The sequence below is a fragment of the Oncorhynchus gorbuscha genome, linkage group LG19 (assembly GCF_021184085.1).
Source record: "Oncorhynchus gorbuscha isolate QuinsamMale2020 ecotype Even-year linkage group LG19, OgorEven_v1.0, whole genome shotgun sequence".
NCBI classification, from domain to species: domain Eukaryota; kingdom Metazoa; phylum Chordata; class Actinopteri; order Salmoniformes; family Salmonidae; genus Oncorhynchus; species Oncorhynchus gorbuscha.
In genome coordinates, this window is record NC_060191.1 from 48,317,277 (window position 1) to 48,338,183 (window position 20,907).

The window sequence follows — 20,907 nt, forward strand, 5'->3', positions numbered from 1 at the left end:
CTCCGCCCTGATGATCAAGATCTCTGCCCTGATTTGACTACCTATTTCTTCCCCTTGGACACGAGCCAGACCAACTTAGCTCTATTCTCGCCTCGCCCTCCTTTCTCTCCCTCCTCTCCTAGTCCTGCTGCCCTTCCCTCTCGCTGTCCTCCCTCTGTCGTGCTGCCCCCCCTACTCTCTTTCTCCCCTTCCTCGAGTTGTGCTGTTCCTTCCTGTCCTAACCATAAAAGATGTGGTTGTCAGGCAGGGGTCAGCCCATTAGTAAAAAGGGGGCCTTGCCAGTCAGATCTGTCTCTCTCAGTAAAGCCAGGTGGCACAGGATGGAAGGATGGCCAAGCCCGCATCCCCTACTGCCCCCGGAGGACATGAATCACTGGGGGGGGGGGGTGATATGGGATGAAGTGTGTGTGTTTTCGCAAAGCCGAGACATTGTGTAGTACTATTGTATACAACATGATCACAATTGCTTTGACTATCACAATCGCATCCTGTCTAGCAGAATATAAAATCATAATGGTTCCGACCAATAATTGAGGTTTGTACACCAATGACCAAGCAATACTCTCTGGTGTCCTGTTCCCGTGAAGGGAGAACTAAACTCACTACTGACTGCTACTTTGTTTTTGTTTATCCTCTTTTCTCTGAGACATTACCAGTATTGATTTAAATTAGGAAATAAAGTGCTGTGACAATTGTTTTTGTTGAGCAACTTGAGCTGCAAGGGGGGGACTGTGACACTAGAAGAATATGTGTGCCTGCTCAGAGGTTATTAGGGTATGTGGAACTAGATGGAGGAGAGTTCTCGCCATGCCCTCTTCCTCCAGGGTAGGGAAGAAGACTCTGGGGACTCTCCTACTCAGGGGAGCAAGATCCTGGTTCTCCTGAGCCCATCCCTCTTAGTCATTCAGGGCCTGGAAGACCAAACAAATTATTTATTCTGACTGGCTCCAGCTAAACCTCATTATCTCTAGCTTAGATGTTACTGCCTGGTTCCATCAACATCACAACAATATACCTCGGGATTAATTAACCTGTCCCCACACACTCACTCTCGGTCGGTCGGTTCAGGAAAAGGGTGGGGCGGGGGTGCTCCTTTTTAAAAGCCACACAGAGCTACAGGTGCAGCAGATTGCCTTGTCTTTAGTATGTGTACAGTATTTCCATTACAGCATTATTTATTGTAAGATGCTGCCCATTGCCCATATACTGTAACAGTCATCCCATCCCACCACCATTAGCTCCATTCTAATTGGTTAGCATCCATAATGCTGTAATATATACAGGAAGTGCAATGCTTCCTGGCTCCTCTGTCTTCCACTGTGAAGAAATGGCACCTTATTCCCTATATAGTGCACTACTTTTGACCAGGGCCCGTCAAAAGTAGTTCACTGTCTAATATAGGGAATAGGGTGCCATTTGAGACACTGTAAAGCAGTGCCTGGTCTCTGTGTGCAGCTGGCTGTGTTGCATTCACTGTAGTTCAGATTCACAACATTATTTCTGTCTGTTGAGCCACTTCACGACGTTAGCCATTATCTCGTCACACTTACAAAGGACAGCCATCCGACAAATGTGTTCAAGTTAAACTGGGGGAGGGAGAAGGGAAGATCAACTTCATTTTGGAATTTTCTGTGATCTTAGGGGAAATGAGGGAGTTGGTAAGTTCCATGCTGTTGCCTAAAGAGAGCTCTGTAACAACAATTTGGGATAATAGCAATAAAGACTTGTTTGTGTTTGGTTCATCAATAAATACTTAGTTACAGAACTCCCACCCTAGGTGAAAGGCAGCCTACACTTTTATTCATTTGACTTAATGTAGATGAATGAGTCTAGGGTAAGATAGTAGTAATTTACCTGTTTTTGAGCTCCATACGTTTTTGGATAACCTGTGTGTGAGGCTCTCTGTACAACCACAAAATGGGGAGTCCAATGTCACTGAGACAATTGCTGAAGGACAGGAAGAGAGACTGAATAAAGGGCCTCGTCAGCAGCAACGGACCATTTATAACAATTAGCAGCACATTGCTAACAGTGCTCACAGGCTTAATATGTCATCAACGGGTTGGCTGCAGATGAATGACACTGTATGAGGTGACACCAGCTAAACAGGCTATTAGCTGTGTCTGAAGATGAGCTCTGAGGTGATTGGTACTGTGTCACAGTGATGGGGGCTAGGGATGATAGCAAAGCTTTTTGTTTGAAGGATAGGATTGTGAACTGTGGGCAGTAAGAGGTTAGGAGTGGTACTATTTTGGCTGTGTTCATATTCAAGTCCGGTATACACTGAGTTTACAAAACGTTACGAACACCTGCTCTTTCAATGACCTAGACTGACCAGGTGAATTTAGGTGGAAGATATGATGTAAGCCTGACTTTGACTGACAGTGAAAATGATATAGCACACCTCTCAGATATACATTCAGGAGAGGGTCCCTCATCCCCTTCCATCCCTCCCTCCTTCCCTCCTGTCTGGTTATGCAGCATTAGCATGCAAAGTGTTACCTGGGGTGTTAACGCTAGGCTAGCTGAAAGAGAGAGGGATGAAGGGAGAGATGATGTTATGGGAAATTAGAGAGTTAGCCAATTCCATGCTGCTGCCTAAAGAGAGCTTTGTAACAATATAGGACAGGGAGAGAGACTATAGCTTGAGAGAAGAGATCTAGTAAAGTGCCTCGTCAGCAGCAACTGGGGCCATTAATAACAATTAGCAGCACAGTGCTAACAGTGCTAATCTCACAGGCTTTGTCTTCAATGGGTTGGCTGACACTGTATGAGGTGACACCCCACATACACAAAAAGACTGGGATAGGATGAGGTACCATGGGTAGTAGGAAGTCAGGAGTGGTATACATGCATACAGTTGAAGTAGGATCACCACTTTTTTATTTTAAGAATGTGAAAGGTCAGAATAATAGTAGAGTGATTTATTTAAGCTTTTATTTCTTTCATCACATTCCCAGTGGGTCAGAAGTTTACATACACTCAATTAGAATTTGGTAGCATTGCCTTTAAATTGTTTAGCTTGGGTCAAATGTTTCAGGTAGCCTTCCACAAGCTTCCCACAATAAGTTCAGTGCATTTTGGCCCATTCCTCCTGACAGAGCTGGTGTAACTGAGTCAGGTTTGTAGGCCTCCTTGCTCGCACACGCTTTTTCAGTTCTGCCCACAAATTTACTATAGGGTTGAGGTCAGGGCTTTGTGATGGCCACTCCAATACCTTGACTTTGTTGTCCTTAAGCCATTTTGTCACAACTTTGGAAGTATGCTCGGGGTCATTGCCCATTTGGAAGACCCATTTGCGACCAAGCTTTAACTTCCTGACTGATGTCTTGAGATGTTGCTTCAATATATCCACACAATTTTCCTCCCTCATGATGCCATCTATTTTGTGAAGTGTACCAGTCCCTCCTGCAGCAAAGCACCCCCACAACATGATGCTGTCACCACAATGTTTCATGGTTGGGATGGTGTTCTTCGGCTTACAAGCCTCCCCCTTTTCTTCCAAACATAACGATAGTCATTATGGCCAAACAATTATATATTTGTTTCATCAGACCGGAGGACATTTCTCCAAAAAGTACAATCTTTGTCCCCATGTGCAGTTGCAAAGTGTAGTCTGGCTTTTTTATAGCGGTTTTGGAGCAGTGGCTTTTTCCTTGCTGAGCGGCCTTTCAGGTTATGTCGATATAGGACTTGTCTTACTGTGGATATAGATACATTTGTACCTGTTTCCTCCAGCATCTTCACAAGGTCCTTTGCTGCTGTTCTGGAATTGATTTGAAATTTTCACACAAGTACGTTCATCTCTAGGAGACAGAACACGTCTCCTTCCTGAGCGGTAATGACAGCTGCGTGGTCCCATGTTGTTTATACTTGTTTACTATTGTTTGTACAGATGAATGTGGTACCTTCAGGCATTTTGGAAATTGCTCCCAAGGATAAACCAGACTTGTGGAGATCTATAATTTTTTATCTGAGGTCTTGGCTGATTTTATTTAGATTTTCCCATGATGTCAAGCAAAGAGGCACTGAGTTTGAAGGTAGGCCATGAAATACATCTACAGGTACACCTCCAATAGGCTAATTGACATAATTTTAGTCAATCAGAAGCTTCTAAAGCCATGTCCATAATTTTCTGGAATTTTCCAAGTTGTTTAAAGGCACAATCAAAGTCGCTCTGGATAAGAGCGTCTGCTAAATGACTTAAATGTAATGTAAATGTATGTAAACTTCAGACCCACTGGAATTGTGATACAGTGAAATAATCTGTCTGTAAACAATTGTTGGAATAATTACTTGTCATGCACAAAGTAGATGTCCTAACCGACTTGCCAAAACTATAGTAGCTCAGTTGGTAGAGCATGGTGCTTGTAACGCCAGGGTAGTGGGTTCGATCCCGGGACCACCCATACGTAGAATGCATGCACACATGACTGTAAGTCGCTTTGGATAAAAGCATCTGCTAAATGGCATATATTATTTAACAAGACATTTGTGGCCTGGTTTGAAAAACAAGTTTTAATGACTCCAACCTAAGTGTATGTAAACCTCCGACTTCAACTGTACATTCAGGAGAGGGTTTCTCACCACCTCTCTCCTTCGACCCCCTCCTGTCTGGTCATGCAGCATTATCATGCAAAGTGTTAGCTGTGGTGTTAGTGCTAGGCTAGCTCAGAGCGGGGGTTGGAGGGAGAGAGTGAAGGAAAGCACTTTAGGAGCTTAGTGCGGCCTTTCTCTCGCTTCTACGTATTATACATGTGATGGAGCTGAAACCTGTTAGACAGTCATTCCTCCTTTTTATGAGATGTAGAGATGGATGGACAGATCACAGTATAGATATGTTTTCCACACCTCCCCTGAAACCACCTGACAATGACATGACATTCTAAAGAATTAGGCCAAAGATTTATTTAACACTGTTTTATTCGCCTCTGAGAGGGGTTGTTTTAGTTGGAAAAAATGGACAAGATGACATTTTATATCTGTTGGGAATATGTTTTTTGATTCAAGAAATATTTGATTTGTGAAGATAACCGCAATGCTGCTGTAGCCAATAAAGTCAACTCTGTCGGCTATAGAGAAAGCCATAGTAGTACCATACTATGTTGACAATGCTATCCCTGACTGCAGGCTGATGTGTGTGGACAGGACATGACTCCTGTTATGAATGTTTCATGTGACCTTTCACCTCAGTGAATGCAATGCCATAGAGCTGTCATAAAGGTGACACAACAGCTGTCATAAGCAATCCCATCAAATCATTTGGTATTTATGACCCCATCTGTGCCCTGTGATACATTCAGTGGTTCCTCATCCTAACTCAAGATGCACAAAAGCAACTCTGTATTTTCTTTTGGAGATCATGCATTGAAGTCTATGAGAAATTGGAATGAAGGCCCACAACATAAATCAAAGTTGAGTATTTCAGCTCATCGGCTCTGTTAGGCTGGGTGCTGCTGGGGAGGGAGGAAAGGGGGTTCCCGGCCAAGCGCAGCGAGCCCATGGACCTGATCAGAACTCTGGATAGCTTGGCATCGATTGCTTCTTCCCTGATCCTGACTCCCAGAGAGATGTGGAGATAGTCAGTCAGTCAGTCTCAGTCTCCCCATATCACCATACTGCTGCTGTCTCACCTCAGAAACTAACCATCTCCTTCTCTTTTCTCCTCTCTCTCCTTGCAGCTCTGACCGCCTGATGGATGACACAATAAGGTAAGCCTAATGCAGACAGACATTCTCTCTCACACAGTATATGTTTTACTATCATTGTGGGGACCTAAAATGTATTTCCATTCAAAATCCAATTTTCCCGGACCCTTAAACCTAACCATTACCCCTAATTGTAACCCTAAACCTAACCTCTAAGCCTAAAATAACTGGGAAATATCCCCACGAGGGAGAATTTCTTATTTTACTATCCTTGTTGGGATTTTTTTTTCTTCTTCGGTACCCACGAGTATAGGCACTCACACACTCTCACACTCACACATATACAGTACCAGTCAAATTTTGGACAAACCTACTCATGCAAGGGTTTCTCTTTATTTTTACTATTTTCTACATTGTAGAATAATAGTGACGACATCAAAACTATGAAATAACGTAAGGAATGATTTAGTAAGCAGAAAAGTGTTAAACAAATCAAAATATATTTGAGATTCTTCGAAGTAGCCACCCTTTGCCTTGATGACAGCTTTGCACACTCTTGGGATTCTCTCAGCCAGCTTCATGAGGTAGTCACCTGGAATGCATTTCAATTAACAGGTGTGCCTTTGTGCATGTTAATTTGTGTGGAATTTCTTTCCTCAATGCGTTTGAGCCAATCAGTTGAGTTGTGACAGGTAGGGGTGGTATATAGAAGACGGCCCTATTTGGTAAAAGACCAAGTCTATATTATGGCAAGGACCGCTCAAATAAGCAAAGACATTACTTTAAGACATGGTCAGTCAATACTGAAAATGTCAAGAACTTTGAAAGGTTCTTCAAATGCAGTTGCAAAAACCATCTAGCGCAATGATAAAACTCTCTCATGAGGACTGCCACAGGAAAGAAAGACCCAGAGTTACCTCTGCTGCAGAGGATAAGTTCGTTAGTTACCAGCCTCAGAAATTGCAGCCAAAATTAATGCTTCAGAGTTCAAGTAACACACATATCAACTTCAACTGTTAAGAGGAAACTGCTTGAATCAGGGCTTCATGGTCAAATTGGGACACCAGTAAGATGACTTGCTTGGGCCAAGCAACATGAGGAATGGACATTAGTCCAGTGGAAATCTGTCCTTTGGTTTGATTAGTCCAAATCTGAGATTTTTGGTTCCAACTGCCTTGTCTTTGTGAGATGCAGAGTAGGTGAACGGATGATCTCCGCATATGTGGTTCCCACCGTGAAGCATGGAGGTGTGAGGGTGCTTTGCTGGTGACACGGTCAGTGATTTATTTAGATTTCAAGCACACTTAACCAGCATAGCATAGCTACCATAGCATTCTGCAGCGATACGCCATCCCATGTGGTTTGCGCTTAGTGGGACTAGAATTTTTTTTCAACAAGACAATGACCCAACACACATCCAGGCTGTGTAAGTGCTAGAATTTTTTTTCAACAAGACAATGACCCAACACACCTCCAGGCTGTGTAAGTGCTATTTGACCAAGGAGAGTGATGGAGTGCTTCAACCCAGTTGAGATGGTTTGGGATGAGTTGGACTGCAGAGTGAAGGAAAAGCAGCCAACAAGTGTTCATCATATGTGGGAACTTCTTCAAGACTGTTGGGAAAGCATTCCAGGTGAAGCTGGTTGAGAGTGCCGAGAGTGTGCAAAGCTGTCAAGGCAAAGGGTGGCTACTTTGAAGAATCTAATATATATATGTAAATGTATGTTTATTTGGATTTGTTTGAAAACTTTTGGGTTACTACATGATTCCGTATGTGTTATTTCATAGTTTTGATGTATTCACTACTATTCTACAATGTAGACAATAGTAAAAATAAAGGAAAACCCTTGAATGACAAGGTGTTTCCAAACTTTTGACTGTTACTGATATATATATAATTTCTACCACAACCTATAGAATTGCTACCACAGGGGTTGGTGTGGTAAAAATTCTATAGGAAGAGGGACTGAAGATTCTTTCAAACAACTTTATTATAAGATATGCAAAAATGGAGCAGTTTAACAATCCACTCACCTTACACAGTTAAAGCCCAACGAACAGAGTTGGCTTTCTCCTTTTATAGAAAGTACATTTTCTTGTCATGTGACAGTTAGCTGAATTCTCTTTTTTCCCTGCAATTCCCACGTAGCTAAATTCTTGCCGATCTTAAACACAGAAGCTCACACTGCGGTGTCACACAAGACAAGTTTGTATCAGTAAACAATACTCCCATATGACAACGTACAATATTTAAGAAAAAAACAGCATAGTATGTAGTGAATATTAATGTCCTCCACATAGCTACAGTGGATGTTAGACATCTCCATGGGCATGAGGTGAAGTCTAAAGAGTCGAGTACAGAGACATTAGTGATCCTGACAAATCAGATGGTGACCTGTGTGGAGCGCTTTGCCTCTGACCCCACCTCTTAACATCCACTGTGACACCATTAGATGAAGAGATTACACCATTAGCCCAGAGATGGATACAAGAACAAGATCAGCTTTCAGGCCTAAGTAGGCTGATAATGTCAAGCACAGTTTGAGGAGAGTGGAAGTGGACTATGCCGCTATCCCTCCCACCATCTCAGCCTCCCTGTTGCCTCTGCCTCATATGCCATAAGGGGTGTCCCCAGTCATGTGTGGCCAACCAGCCCAACCTCCTCCACCCACCCACCCTCAATCTATCCATCCTTCCCTCCCTCCCCCTCCTATCCATTTCTCTCCTTGCCGCAGTCCACCCACAGATTGCTGCCCATAGGGGAGGCTACTGGCGCAGGTGCTTCATTAAGTGGACTGGTGAGCCATGCAGCGCCTCTTCCCGTCCAGCCACCCCAGCCTCCCTCTCCCACTCTCCTTCCTCTTGTTTAAGTGAAGCAGAAAATTACACTGGATGAGAAAGTCACCATCATTACCGGTTCTCTCGGAAGTCTTGAACACGCCTAACAAGACACACGCACACAGAGAAAAGATAATGAAGCTTATTTCTTTGTTCTCTTGATTATTTGTGTTATTACAGTGCCTTGCGAAAGTATTCGGCCCCCTTGAACATTGCGACCTTTTGCCACATTTCAGGCTTCAAACATAAAGATATAAAACTGTATTTTTTTGTGAAGAATCAACAACAAGTGGGACACTATCATGAAGTGGAACGACATTTATTGGATATTTCAAACTTTTTTAACATATCAAAAACTGAAAAATTGGGCGTGCAAAATTATTCAGCCCCTTTACTTTCAGTGCAGCAAACTCTCTCCAGAAGTTCAGTGAGGATCACTGAATGATCCAATGTTGACCTAAATGAGTAATGATGATAAATACAATCCACCTGTGTGTAATCAAGTCTCCGTATAAATGCACCTGCACTGTGATAGTCTCAGAGGTCCGTTAAAAGCGCAGAGAGCATCATGAAGAACAAGGAACACACCAGGCAGGTCCGAGATACTGTTGTGAAGAAGTTTAAAGCCGGATTTGGATACAAAAAGATTTCCCAAGCTGTAAACATCCCAAGGAGCACTGTGCAAGCGATAATATTGAAATGGAAGGAAGGAGTATCAGACCACTGCAAATCTACCAAGACCTGGCCGTCCCTCTAAACTTTCAGCTCATACAAGAAGACTGATCAGAGATGCAGCCAAGAGGCCCATGATCACTCTGGATGAACTGCAGAGATCTACAGCTGAGGTGGGAGACTCTGTCCATAGGACAACAATCAGTCGTATATTGCACAAATCTGGCCTTTATGGAAGAGTGGCAAGAAGAAAGTCATTTCTTAAAGATATCCATAAAAGGTGTCGTTTAAAGTTTGCCACAAGCCACCTGGGAGACACACCAAACATGTGGAAGAAGGTGCTCTGGTCAGATGAAACCAAAATGGAACTTTTTGGCAACAATGCAAAACGTTATGTTTTGCGTAAAAGCAACACAGCTCATCACCCTGAACACACCATCCCCACTGTCAAACATGGTGGTGGCAGCATCATGGTTTGGGCCTGCTTTTCTTCAGCAGGGACAGGGAAGATGGTTAAAATTGATGGGAAGATGGATGGAGCCAAATACAGGACCATTCTGGAAGAAAACCTGATGGAGTCTGCAAAAGACCTGAGACTGGGACGGAGATGTGTCTTCCAACAAGACAATGATCCAAAATATAAAGAAATCTACAATGGAATGGTTAAAAAATAAACATATCCAGGTGTTAGAATGGCCAAGTCTAGACCTGAATCCAATTGAGAACCTGTGGAAAGAACTGAAAACTGCTGTTCACAAATGCTCTCCATCCAACCTCACTGAGCTCGAGCTGTTTTGCAACGAGGAATGGGAAAAAATGTCAGTCTCTCTATGTGCAAAACTGATAGAGACATACCCCAAGCGACTTATAGCTGTAATCGCAGCAAAAGGTGGCGCTACAAAGTATTAACTTAAGGGGGCTGAATAATTTTGCACGCCCAATTTTTCAGTTTTTGATTTGTTAAAAACGTTTGAAATATCCAATAAATGTCGTTCCACTTCATGATTGTGTCCCACTTGTTGTTGATTCTTCACAAAAAAATACAGTTTTATATCTTTATGTTTTGAAGCCTGAAATGTGGCAAGGTCGCAAAGTTCAAGGGGGCCGAATACTTTCGCAAGGCACTGTATGTCCTGTGGGGACGAGGAGGGCACCTGCAATGTTTTGAGAGTAACAGTTGATCAGGTACTCCAGTGAGTACCCCGAAGCAGAAAGGAAAGGGTGAGATTCTTACAGCACAAAAATGCTGTTTGTGGTAGTTACATTAACATCTCCATATTTAGGTCTTTCAAATTGCAGTTAGACTGGTGAGAATTGGTCTCAATAAACATATCTAGAAGCCCCACAGCGAGTTTACTTCAGGTCATTTTCCTTGAGATGTGAACGGTGATGAGCTAATCTAGTTTAGCATTGAGCTGGTGTTCAGCCAGGTTGAGTCGGTGTGTGTATGAGTTAGCATTAGACTAGCCCCTATCAGATAGCAGCTCTGATTGCCAGTATCACATTAGCGTAGCGCTAACGCTGGCCCAGTGTTACAGTCCGTCAGCAGTGTTGGGCTTTGGGAAGAGAGGCGATCAGTCTTCCCCTCTGACTCTGGAGAACATGATATATGAGCTAGACCCTTGGCATAGAGAGAGCTTGTCCCGTCAGCAATACCCTGCTAGAGGTGTTGCACACGCTTACTGTATTTACTCAGACTCACATTGTACTTACAAAGAAAACAGAGTACAAATTTTAAACAACCACACTTTCTCAATCAAACACATTCGCACCCATGCATACACACTGAAACACACAGTGCACTCACATCCTTGCTTGGTCAAACTCACTCAAAACACCAAACACGCACACATGCTCACTCACCTGACCAAGTCACTAATCTGACAACCAGGCTCAGTATACTAGGTTCTGACAGCCATGTAAACAAGTCTGGTTGACCCCCCCCCCATGGGTTCTGCTCACCAAGGGCCATACCTGGCCTAGGGGGCCCCCAGGACACCCTTTCGTGTTTTACTGTTGTCACCTTGTTAGTCTCTGAGGCCAGGGCAGACTGTTGCGTAATCCTACCTGTCCCTGCAGCTTGGCAATTAGCGACAACAGATTTGTTCCCATATTTGTAACCAGAGATAAATAGTTTACATCTGTTTGATCCCAACCTTTTTTCTCTTTCGCTGCCCCCCAAAAAGAGTCTGCCTGTATCCAGAGCACAACGCCAGTGAATACATTTGAATACACCTGTATTTAAATCCAGGAATTCCACTTAAAAACAACTATCAGTATGTTGCCAAATACTGTCTTATTTGAGGTCTTAGCACATTATAAGGGAAGTCATTGGGAGAGGGGTTTTGGGCTGTGGATTAAGGTGCCGGGTTAACTACATCATATGCCATTGCGGGGCTAAAAGGAGTTGAGTGTTAACTGCCAAAATATATTTAACTAACTGGATTCTCTCAACCAGCTTCATAAGGTAGTCACCTGGAATGCATTTCAATTAATAGGTGTGCCTTTGCAAGTTAATTTGTATGTAATTTCTTTCCTCAATGCGTTTGAGCCAATCAGTTGTGTTGTGACAAGGTAGGGGTGGTATACAGAAGACAGACCTATTTGGTAAAATACCAAGTCCATATTATGGCAAGGACAGCTCAAATAAGCAAATACATTACTTTACGTCATGAAGGTCAGTCAATCTGGAAGATTTCAAAAACTTTGATAGTTTCTTCAAGTGCAGTCGCAAAAACCATCTAGCGCAATGATAAAACTCTCTCATGAGGACCGCCACAGGAAAGGAAGACCCAGAGTTACCTCTGCTTCAAAGGACAAGTTATTTAGAGTTATCAGCCTCAGAAATTGCAGCCCAAATGAATGCTTCAGAGTTCAAGTGACAAGACACATCTCAACATCAACTATTCAGAGGAGACTGTGTGAAGCAGGGCTTCATGGTTGAATTGCTGCAAGGAAACCACTACTACAGAACACCAATAAGAAGAGACTTACTTGGGCCAAGAAACACGAGCAATGGACATTAGACCGGTGGAATTCTGTCCTTTTTGGTTTGATGATTCCAAATTTGAGGTTTTTGGTTCCAACCGCCGTGTCTTTGTGAGATGCAGAGTAGGTGAACGGATTATCTCCGCATGTGTGGTCCCCACCATGAAGCATGGAGGAGGTGGTGTTATGGTGCTTTGCTGGTGACAGTCTGATTTATTTAGAATTCAAGGCTCACTTAACCAGCATGGCTACCACAGCATTCTGCAGTGATATGCCATCCCATCTGGTTTGCGCTTAGTGCGACTGTCATTTGTTTTTCAACAGGACAATGAGCCAACCAACCTCCAGGCTGTGTAAGGGTTATTTGACCACGAAGGAGAGTGATGGAGTGAAGCATCAGATGACATGGCCTCTACAATCACCTGACCTCAACCCAATTGAGATGGTTTGGGATGAGTGAAGGAAAAGCAGCCAACAAGTGCTCAGCATATGTGGGAACTTCTTCATGACTGTTGGAAACTCATTCCAGGTGAAGCTGGTTGAGAAAATGCCAAGAGTGTGCAAAGCTGTCAAGGCAATGGGTGACTCTCATATCATTTTTCTTAACACTTTTTGGTTACTACATGATTCCAGATGTGTTATTTCATAGTTTTGGTGTCTTCACTATTATTCTACAATGTTGTGTGCACCTACCCTTGCCACCACTCCTGAAAAATTACCTAGGGGAAACACTGTGTGTGTGTGTGTGTGCTAGCAGTACATGCCTCAGTGTTCCTGTGTGCTAATATCCACCGGTCCTCAGTGACTCAGCTCCCCCTGTAATGCTCTCTGCATTTTTAGTTAATGTGAAAGCCCCCCCCCAATGGATTTCTCCTCCACACACCTGTCTGTCAAGGTAGTTGCACCTGGGGGACCTACACACACAATTGTGGCTCATACTCTGCTAGAAAAAAGCTGTTTATAACATAGCAGAAGTCTTACAGGGTTGATATTGTAGGGTGGGTCACCTCTCTTATTTAACCTATGTAAACTACCGTTCAAAAGTTTGGGGTCATTTTAGAAATGTCTTTGTTTTTTAAAGAAAAGCAACAAAACAATATTGTCCATTAAAATAACATCACATTGTTTCGAAATACGGTGTAGACATTGTAAATGACCATTGTAGCTCGAAACGGCAGATTTTTAATGGAATATCTACATAGGCGTACAGACGCCCATTATCAGCAACCATCACTCCTGTGTTCCAATGGCACGTTGTGTTAGCTAATCCAAGTTCATAATTTTAAATGGATCATTAGAAAACCCTTTGCCATCATGTTAGCACAGCTGAAAACTTTTTCTGATTTAACTTCTTATGGCTGGGGGGCAGTATTGAGTAGCTTGGATGAATAAGATGCCCAGAGTAAACTGCCTGCTACTCAGGCCCAGTTGCTAATATATGTATATTATTAGTAGATTTTGATAGAAAACACTCTGAAGTTTCCAAAACTGTTCGAATGATGTTTGTGAGTATAACAGAATTCATATGGCAGGCAAAAACCTGAGGAAAAAAATCCAACCAGGAAGTGGGAAATCTGAGGTTGTAGTTTTTCAACTCATTGCCTATCGAATAGTGTCTATGGGGTCATATTGCACTTCCTAAGGCTTCCACTAGATGTCAAGTCTTTAGAACCTTGTTTCAGGCTTCTACTATGAAGGAGGAGGGAATGAGAGCTCTTTCAATCAGGTGTCTGCCATGAGCTGATAATGCTCACTCCAGTGAGAGGTAGCTCCGTTCCTTTTCATTTCTAAAGACAAAGGAATTCTCCAGTTGGAATATTATTGAAGATTTATGTTAAAAACATCCTAAAGATTGATAACTGAACTTTTTGACTTTTCGTCTGAACCTAGTGATCGCGCCTCATGAATTTAGATATGTGAACTAAATGCACAAACAACAAGAAGGTATTTGGACATAAATTATGGACTTTATCAAACAAAACAAACATTTATTGTGGAACTCTGATTCCTGGGAGTGCATTCTGATGACGATCAAAGGTAAGTTAATACTTATAATGCTATTTCTGACTTCTGTTGACTCCACGTGAACGCGCATGACCAGCTCATGCCACTCTGGCAGACCACTGACTCATTCAGCTCCCATTCCCCCCTTCTTCACAGTAGAAGCATCAAACAAGGTTCTAAAGACTGTTGACCTCTAGTGGAAGCCTTAGGAAGTGCAATTGGACCCCATAGACACTGTATTCGATAGGCAATGAGTTAAAAATGACAAACCTCAGATTTCCCACTTCCTGGTTGGATTATTTCTCAGGTTTTTACCTGCCTTATGAGTTCAGTTATACTCAGACATCATTCAAACAGTTTTAGAAACTTGTCCAAATCTACTAATAATATACATATATTAGCAACTGGGCCTGAGTAGCAGGCAGTTTACTCTGGGCACCTTATTCATCCAAACTACTCAATACTGTCCCTAGCCATAAGACGTTAACAATGTCTACACTGTATTTCTGATTAATTTGATATTTTACTGGACAAAAAAATGGTTTTTCTTTCAAAAACAAGGACATTTCTAAGTGACCCCAAACAGTTGAACAGTAGTGTATGTCACTGTCTTCTTCTCTCCCTGCAGTATTGCCATGGCGACCAAGGAGAACATGACATCCCAGAGAGGGCTATTGAAGTCCATACAAAGCAGAGTCAACACTCTGGCCAGTATCCTTTACAATACCAAGCAAACCTTATGAACATTGGAGATTCTCCATTAAAAATCACGTTTTTGTCCTAGGCTTAATCTTTGTCTGGGAAGGCAACCCTATGTTCATGTCTGTGTGAGAGAGAACAAATTCACAAATATGCCATATTTCTCCTTTTAATCAGACAAGAACTTCTGGAGGTTAACTTTTATTAGATCATAGTTGTCTTTTAAGGCCACCTAGTAGACACGTTTATCCAAAGCAATTTACAGAAGTGAGTGCATGTTATCTGATTCCTGCAAGACCTGAACCCACGACCTTGGCATTGTTAGCGCAACACTCTTACTCATTAGGCTTCTTATTTGACTGTACTATTACCTCCTGTGAGCTGCAACCAGACACAATACAGCTATAGAGTCCCATAAACAATGAAAGCCAGAGTGCCTGTCGGTTCACATTACGCATCCTAACTGTTTGAAAGGCACACTGAGCATGTTTCAATTAGAATGCTTTATCTCAGTCTGAGGCCCCAGAGACATCCTCCAGTGGTCTTCAAACTTTTCCTGTTGAAAAGTGATATCCCAAGTATAAATACAGTAAAGTACATGTACTAAAGTGGTAAAAAAAAATGTTTTGAGCAAAATGTGTTATTTGTACACATAACTGCAAACTTCAAGGAGTATGGTATTCAATGAGTTGGTCTGATGGGAATTTGTGATGTCATCTGCCTCCCACCTTGCTTGAGGAACAATTGAGGGAAAAAAAGAGGAAAGTCCACCCCCCTACTTTTGCTATGTCATGACATACCTGGACCACCTATTGAGATGTGCCTTTTGTTAAGTAAATCAGGTGTTAAATGAGGTGAAAAGGAGACTGGAGCACCACTAATGGGTGCCTGATTCTGTCTGGTCTTTTCTCAGAGAGCATTGTTATCAGGCCTTCTGGCCGGCGATTCCATTGTTTCCGCACATGGGACACCAGCCTCTGGAGAGAGAAACTCTTATCTAAGGAAATATCTGGGCAATCTGGTCCATATTAACTGTGGGGGTGGGGTGTGAACAACACCGTTCCTTCGGAAAGTATTCAGACCCCTTGACCTTTTCCAAATTTTGTTACATTACAGCCTTTGATTTTTTTTTTAATATACATTTTTTCTGTAAGTATTCTGACCCTTTGCTATGAGACATGTAATTGAGCTCAGGTGCATTCTGTTTACATTGATCATCCTTGAGATGTTTCTACAACTTGATTGGAGTCCACCTGTGGTAAATTCAATTGATTGGACATGATTTGGAAAAGCACACACCTGTCTATATAAGGTCCCACAGCTGACAGTGCATGTCAGAGCAAAAACCAAGCAATGAGGTTGAATTAATTGTAATTAGAGACAGGATTGTGTTGAGGCACAGATCTGGGGAAGGGTAGAAAATAAATTATGTAGCATTGAAGGTCCCAAAGGACACACTGGCCTGCATCCTTCTTAAATGGAAGAAGTTTGAAACTACTAGACTCTTCCTAGAATTGGTCGTCCGGCCAAACTGAGCAATCGGGGAGAAGGGCCTTTGTCAGGGAGGTGACCGAGAACACAGTAGTCACACTGACAAAGCTCCAGAGTTCCTCTGTGAAGATGGGAGAACCTTCCAGAAGGACAACCATCTCTGCAGCACTCCACCAATCAGGCCTTTATGGTAGAGGCGCCAGACGGAAGCCACTCAGTAAAAGGCACATGACAGCCCACTTGGGGTTTGCCAAAAGTCACCTAAAGGACTCTGACCATGAGAAACAAGATTCTCTGGTCTGCTGAAACCAAGATGAAACTCTTTGGCCTGAATGCCAAGCGTCACTTCTGGAGGAAACCTGGCACCATCCCTATGGTGAAGTATGGTGGTGGCAGAATCATGCTGTGGGGAGTCTGGATCGAGGCAAAGACGAACGGAGCAAAATATAGAGAGATCCTTGATGAAGTCCTGAGCGCTCTGGAGCAGGTTCTCACTGGGGCGAAGGTACACCTTCCAACAGGACAATGACCCTAAACACAGCCAAGGCGATGCAGGAGTGGCTTCAGGACAAGTCTCTGAATGTCCTTGAGTGGCCCAGCCAGAGCCCTGACTTAAACCTGATGGAACATCTCTGGGGAGACTTGCAGCAATGCTCCCCATCCAACTTGACAGAGCTCGAGAGGCTCTACAGAGGAGAAACTCCCCAAATACAGGTGTGCCAAGCTTGTAGCGTCATAGCCAAGAAGACTAAGTATAATCTAAGTAAGGAATGGATTAAGAATATACATTGCTCAAAAAAATAAAGGGAACACTTAAACAACACAATGTAACTCCAAGTCAATCACACTTCTGTGAAATCAAACTGTCCACCTAGGAAGCAACACTGATTGACAATAAATTTCACATGCTGTTGTGCAAATGGAATAGACAACAGGTGGAAATTATGGGCAATTAGCAAGACACCCCCAATAAAGGAGTGGTTCTGCATGTGGTATCACAGACCATTTCTCAGTTCCTATGCTTCCTGGCTTATGTTTTGGTCACTTTTGAATGCTGGCGGTGCTTTCACTAGTGGTAGCATGAGACTGAATCTCCAACCCACACAAGTGGCTCAGGTAGTGCAGCTCATCCAGGATGGGACATCAATGCGAGCTGTGGCAAGAAGGTTTGCTGTGTCTGTCAGCGTAGTGTCCGGAGCATGGAGGCACTACCAGGAGACAGGCCAGTACAGCAGGAGATGTGGAGGCCGTAGGAGGGCAACAACCCAGAAGCAGGACCGCTACCTCCGCCTTTGTGCAAGGAGGAGCAGGAGGAGCACTGCCAGAGCCCTGCAAAATGACCTCCAGCAGGCCATAAATGTGCATGTGTCTGCTCAAACGGTCAGAAACCGACTCCATGAGGGCCCGACGTCCACAGGTGGGGGTTGTGCTTACAGCCCAACACCGTGCAGGACGTTTGGCATTTGCCAGAGAACACCGAGATTGGCAAATTCGCCACTGGCAACCTGTGCTCTTCACAGATGAAAGCAGGTTCACACTGAGCACATGTGACAGAGTCTGGAGACGCCGTGGAGAACGTTCTGCTGCCTGCAACATCCACCAGCATGACCGGTTTGGCGGTGGGTCAGTCATGGTGTGGGGTGGCATTTCTTTGGGGGGCCGCACAGCCCTCCATGTGCTCGCCAGAGGTAGCCTGACTGCCATTAGGTACCGAGATGAGATCCTCAGACCCCTTGTGAGACCATATGCTGGTGCGGTTGGCCCTGGGGTCCTCCTAATGCAAGTCAATGCTAGACCTCATGTGGCTGGAGTGTGTCAGCAGTTCCTGCAAGAGGAAGGCATTGATGCTATGGACTGGCCCGCCCGTTCCCCAGACCTGAATCCAATTGAGCACATCTGGGACATCATGTCTCGCTCCATCCACCAACGCCACGTTGCACCACAGACTGTCCAGGAGTTGGCGGATGCTTTAGTCCAGGTCTGGGAGGGGAGCCCATCCGCCACCTCATCAGGAGCATGCCCAGGCGTTGTAGGGAGGTCATACAGGCACGTGGAGGCAACACACACTACTGAGCCTCATTTTGACTTGTTTTAAGGACATTACATCAAAGTTGGATCAGCCTGTAGTGTGGTTTTCCACTTCAATTTTGAGTGTGACTCCAAATCCAGACCTCCATGGGTTGATAAATGTGATTTCCATTTGATCATTTTTGTGTGATTTTGTTGTCAGCACATTCAACTATGTAAAGAAAAAAGTATTTAAGAATATTTCATTCATTCAGATCTAGGATGTGTTATTTTAGTGTTCCCTTTATTTTTTTGAGCAGTGTATATACACATGTCAGAGCAGCATTGGACTGAGACAGTCACATAGTATAGAGTACAGTATATACATATGAGATGGGTGATGCAATATTTACAAACAATTAAAGTGACTAAAATACAGTATAATAGTATAGAGTACAGTTTAGGGGGGGGGGGGTGCTCCCTCTGCTGTTTCCTGAAGTCCACGGTCATCTCCTTAGTTTTGTTGATGTTGAGTGAGACGTTGTTTTCCTGGCACCACCCTCCGAGCCCTCAACACCTCCTTGTAGGCCGTCTCATCATTGGTAATCAAGCCTACTTTCACCAGCTAGGTGTGACCCGTCAGGAAGTTCAGGACCCAGTTACGCAGGACGGGGTTCAGACTGCTCTAATTACGCTGATAACCAGTTTATAATAGCAATAAGGCACCTCAGGGGGTTGTGATATATGGCCAATATACCACTGCTAAGGGCTGTATCCAGGCACTCAGCGACGTGTTGTCTAAGAACAGCCCTTAGCCGTGGTATATTGGCCATATATCATACCACCTCGGGTCTTATTGCTTGAATATACCCCGGCTGTCAGCCAATCAGCATTCAGGGCTCGAACCACCCAGTTTATATTTACAATGTAATGATTATTTGAACAGTACTTGTAATAAGAGGTGGTTGGCACTTGTTTCTGTTTGCCTTAACTTCCTCCTCCAGATCGTTTCCCAGCCATCAACAACCTCGTCCAGCGACTCAACCTGCGGAAGAGACGAGACTCCCTAATCCTGGGCGGAGTCATCGGCGTTTGCACCATCCTCCTGTTGCTCTACGCCTTCCACTGATGACGAACAGACCGGTCGAACAATCGTTACTCTGCGTTTGTAACATCGGAATCAGAACTCTGGAGAATGGGCTTTAGTGATTGGAGGCTACTGGACAGACAGACACCCTCTTGGCCCAATCGCTTAACAAGATTGATCGAAGGCAGCATGGACTACCTGATTTTGTATTTAGCAGTGGGAGGGAAGGAGGAGAAGGATATGTGAGATGGGAGTAGCACTTTTTTTTTTTTTTTTTTTTCTATCAAAAGTTTGCTGTTCAACGCTGGTTAAGGGAACAGAGACCAAATGTACTGATATGACTAGATTTGAAAGAATTATATATATATATATATATATATATTTATTATTTCAAATATATTAGTACCTTGAGACAGGCGAAAGTCATATGACTTTCGCCTATCGCAAGGTACTAATATATTTGAAAGAATTATATATGAAAGAAAATTAAAAAGAACACTTGCTTTAAGGAGTTTAATGCTCTGAAGACAGTCCCTCTCTTTCGTTTCCACCATCTGTCTGTTGATTTCTGTGATGGAAGGATTTTTAGTTGAATGGTTATTTTTCGTGATGGGATATTCAGGAGGTTCGTATTCATCATGGGCTGTACATTGCATTATTAATAAATTATTCATTTACAGTATGTGATACTAGGCACTTATTTGTCTATTTTTTTTTTTACTTCGACATGTGTTGATAAATTGTATTTTTCATTGATGGAACTCCAGTGCTGCAAGTAGTTATTCTTTAAACAAAGACCACATACAGGTGTATGGTTAAACTGAAACTCTCAGACTTCTTTCATTACATGTTTCCTTCAACTCACAACCTCTACATCAGGGCTGCCCAACCCTCTTCCTGGAGATCTACTGTCCTGTGTGTTTTAGTCCAACCCTAATTTAACACACCTGATTCTACTAATTAGCTGCTCAACAAGACCTTAACTAGCTGAATCTGATATGCTGAATTAGGGTTGGACTGAAAACTTACAGATCTCCAGGAAGAGGGCAGCCCTGGGCTACATTCTAAGATGAATCTATTTAGCTTAATATGCCACTTAGCAGACATTTATCTACAGGACAGTGAGTGCATCCATACTTTTTTCATGTGTATGTGCTCCCCTGTGGTGATGGAACCCACAACCTTGGTGTTGCTAGCACCATGCTTTCACCAACTGAGCCACACAAGATCACTTGAAATCCAGAGATCTGGAAGAGTGATCAGCATTCAGGCCTCTGTCCTTCTTCATGATCTAGGATCGTATACTGATAAGGCCTACCTTGAGATAGGCAAAAGTCAACAAACTTTAGGTCATACATTGATGTCAACTGAAAATTTCCCCCAGATCTAGGCTGAATAATTGCTTATTCGACTAACATTTAACATCACTAATATGAACGTTGATTTGAAAGATGCTACAGTTCTAAGAAGTTT

The 20,907-nt window shown here is 43.3% G+C and overlaps 1 protein-coding gene across 4 annotated transcripts in view; it reads left to right on the forward strand.

Moving 5' to 3' along the window:
- LOC124005559 (Golgi SNAP receptor complex member 1-like) overlaps positions 1-20,130 on the forward strand; it is a 48,641-nt gene extending 28,511 nt beyond the window's left edge. For 3 of the 4 annotated variants that reach the window (XR_006833649.1, XR_006833650.1, XR_006833651.1), the window contains 4 exons: positions 5,682-5,711; positions 14,779-14,861; positions 19,352-19,763; positions 19,883-20,130. Coding sequence is in view for 1 of the 4 variants with exons in the window: in XM_046314940.1 (XP_046170896.1) it covers positions 5,682-5,711; positions 14,779-14,861; positions 19,352-19,476 (238 nt within the window). In the remaining 3 variants the exon portion in view is untranslated. Of the gene's footprint in view, positions 1-5,681; positions 5,712-14,778; positions 14,862-19,351 lie in introns of all 4 variants that reach the window. The other variant, XM_046314940.1, reaches the window with a different exon arrangement.
- Positions 20,131-20,907: the final 777 nt, after the last annotated feature.